Genomic DNA, 3292 nt, shown 5'->3' with positions numbered 1-3292 from the left:
ACTTCAAACTGCAATGATCGGTCCCTATTACAAAGGGGCACCCCCAGAGATAAGGCCTCCAGTGCTGAATGGATTTTGCTAAGCCGATCAGTTTCCTTTCATAGGCAGCTAATTTTTGGTGATGTTGGCCTAGCTGCCTGCTAAAATAAGCTATGGGGTGTCCTTGCTGCTGTAAGAATGCGCCAATACCTCCACCTGATGCATCACATTCAATAACAAAAAATTCATCAAAGTTGGGAAGCTGGAGTACCGGGGTGGATGATTATGCTGCCTTCAAGTCCTCAAAGGAGGACGTAGTTGTGTCAGACCGTGTGAATGCATTGCGCTTAAGGAGATTGTTGAGTGGAGCAGCAATCTGTCCATAGTTACGAATGAATTTTCTATAGTAACCTGCGAGTCCCAAGGACCCCCTTAACGCTGTGACTAATGTGGAAGTAGGACAGTCGACCACTACCAAAATTTGGCTATGGTCTACCTTCACGCCAGAGGTTGATATGATGTGGCCCAAATATGCTACCTCTGAAGTTCCCATTGAGCATTTGGATTGGTTGAGAACCAAATGATGATAACATAGGAGAGTGAACACCTGGCACAGATGTTGAAGGTGCTCGTCCCAGTGCTCACTATTAACCAGAATATCATCAAAGAACACAAACAAACTTCCATAAGATGGAATGAAATACCTCATTTATGAGGGCCTAGAAGGTGGAAGATGCGTTGGATAGACCAAATGGCATGCCTAAAAACTCGGAATGCCCATGGTGCGTGCAAAACGTTGTCTTCTCCACGTCAGAAGAGTGCACTCGAATCTGGTGATACCGTGATTTCAAATCCAGCTTGGTCAATAAGTTGGCCCCGTGCAATTCATCTAATAGTTCATCCACCACTGGAATGGAAAATTTATCTTTGATGGTATGAGCATTGAGCTCTCTGTAGTCAACACAAAACCGCCAGGATTTGTCATGTTTCTTGACGAATAACACTGGTGAAGAAAAGGGAGACCTGCTGGACTGAATAATCCCTTGTGCGAGCATAGTCTGGCATTGTCGCTCAATTTCATCTTTTGTAAGTGGGGGTAACGATAAGGCTTTACCACCACAAGCTCAGTGCTTTATTTCAAACGGATACGGTGATCACAATTTTTGAAAGGAGGAAGTGCAGTAGGCGCCAGAAATAATTCACCAAATTATGTAATTAAGAAATTTAACTTACAGTGATATGCGTCCAGGATTTGAATTTCCTGAAGAGTACATGATGTGGGAGCATGAGTGCCATGAACTGTAATAGGATGTTGTTGGTACATAAAAGTCATAGTAGTGCCTTGAAATCCCATAATATGGGCCCCAATGTCTGGAGCCATTTAATGCTCAGTACCAAGTCAAACCCAGCCAATGGCATGACTAAAAAATCTGCTACAAATGAGTGCCCTTCAATATGAAATTCAGTAGAGTGAGAAATGCCCGCACTTGAAATTTTTTCCCCAGTGGCAACGGATACTGAAATGCCGGTGTTATTTTGAACCACCAAACCAAGTTGTTGAGCGGCTTGCTGGCTAATGAAATTGTGAGTACTGCCGGAATCCACTAATGCTAGTAACTAGAGTTGCTGCAATCCGGCACTGACTTGCATAGTGTTGGAGTTGTGCATGCCTGTCATAGCATGGAGGGAAATGGGGGATTCTTCTGAGTCTGGTTAAGGACTGTCTTCCAACTGTGGATCTTCCTCTCCCTCATCCAGTACATCCAACCAAAATAAATGTTTGCATTGGTGGCCCTGGACATATTGCTCATCACAATTGTAACAAAGCCCCTTGGCTTGTCTCTGTTCCATCTCGGGTCTAGACAGGCGACGGATATATTGTGCTGGTGGAGTGGAAGTCGAATTGTCAGCACGCATTGCTGGATTTTGGCCATAGCATGGAGATGCTGAATAGGATGTGGGGGCACTAGTGGGCGCCCTACTTGGCCAAGATGGTCGTCGGACCAGAGACACCTTTATGACACGTTGATTTGTATCTATAGTCCCAACAAGGTTCATAGCATGGGCCAGGTCTAGAGGATCATGCAGTTCTATTTCCAAACGCAAGGCCTCCACTAAATCAGCAATGAATAAATTTACATATTGTGTAGGAGGCACAAATCGATTGGCGTTGGTCAGGCGTTCCTGAAATTGCTTCTGATACAAATAAATGGTCCCTGTCTGTTTTAAATTCACCAGATCCCCCAAAGGGTTGCTACGTGTAGGAGGGCCAAACCTCAACATGCAATATTCTTTAAATAAATCCCAATCATGAATATGCTGCTCCGAATGAAATTGTTGGTACCATAGGAGCACTTCATCAAGCATATGAAAGGCAGCTAAGTGGACTCGATCAGCAGCATGCGTTCTTTGATTATAAAAGAACTGGTCACAGTGGTGTAACCAAATCAAGGGATCCGTAGACCCGTCATAGGTAGGAAAGTCGAGCTTTGCATACTTGGGCACCATATTGTGGCGTGGTGCACGAGGTCCCATGGCACCTGGAGGTTGGTGGTGCAGATGTGGTGGAGGTGGGTGCGGGTGGGGAGGTTGGGGCTCGGCAGGAAGTGTTGAACTGCCCTGCTGTGTAGGACCTCGAGCAAAACCTTCCTCCACTCACCGAAGTAAGTGTTGAAGAGTGTCATTGATGGCGGACACTACTGATTGAAGTTCGCCAGTTCGACTTCAATTTGTCTCAACACTATGATGCAACTCCTCAACGACATGACACAAATCTTCATGGGAAGAGGGTGGTCCTGTCAAAGACCTAGCCAATACTACCCAAAAGACAGGCCTGTTAGGAGCAGAAGGTATAGGTACTTAACCCCAAGACTATAAATATACACCCCGCCCGCCCGAGCCGACAACCATTGCAGAAATAACACGGCAATGAGAGCCGGGTCAGGATCCCATAATCCCTTACGGCCCAATGCTTGGAGCGTGCGGTCCTCTTGCGCACGCGGGGACTCGAACGTGGGACATAGCGCCCACTCTGATACCAAATATTAAGCACCGATCCAATACTACCCAAAAGACTACTGGTTAGGAGCAGAAGGCATAGGTACTTAACCTCAGGACCATAACACATTTGCATCATTAACATGTTTCAAGCATGCATATCCATTTTTAAAACATGTGTAGAAATATCTTTCTTATAAAATTCCATGCTATTAGGGTTGAACTAGTGGAATTTCCAAAACTTCGATAAAAAAAATTTGATGTTCATTCGTGGTGTGTGAATAAATTTTCTTCACTAACATTTGTTATTGTTTTA

The 3292-nt window shown here is 44.9% G+C and overlaps 1 protein-coding gene across 1 annotated transcript; it reads right to left on the bottom strand.

The window, feature by feature from the left end:
* Positions 1 to 262: 262 nt before the first annotated feature.
* LOC137954923 (uncharacterized mitochondrial protein AtMg00860-like) lies at positions 263 to 688 on the bottom strand. Its single transcript, XM_068801811.1, has one exon. The coding sequence runs from the start codon at positions 686 to 688 to the stop codon at positions 263 to 265; it is 426 nt and encodes a 141-aa protein (XP_068657912.1).
* Between the last annotated feature and the right edge of the window lie 2604 nt (positions 689 to 3292).

This window comes from Aristolochia californica, unplaced genomic scaffold (assembly GCF_029961685.1).
Source record: "Aristolochia californica isolate CCGP_79_NKW_82.1479 unplaced genomic scaffold, dmAriCali1.0.hap1 SCAF_2, whole genome shotgun sequence".
Classification (NCBI taxonomy): Eukaryota; Viridiplantae; Streptophyta; class Magnoliopsida; order Piperales; family Aristolochiaceae; genus Aristolochia; species Aristolochia californica.
This window is presented reverse-complemented; position numbering and strand designations above follow the sequence as displayed.

Bases quoted from the DNA above. Each gene is read 5' to 3' on its own strand.
- LOC137954923 (XM_068801811.1), bottom strand. From the start codon at position 688: ATGAGGTATTTCATTCCATCTTATGGAAGTTTGTTTGTGTTCTTTGAT.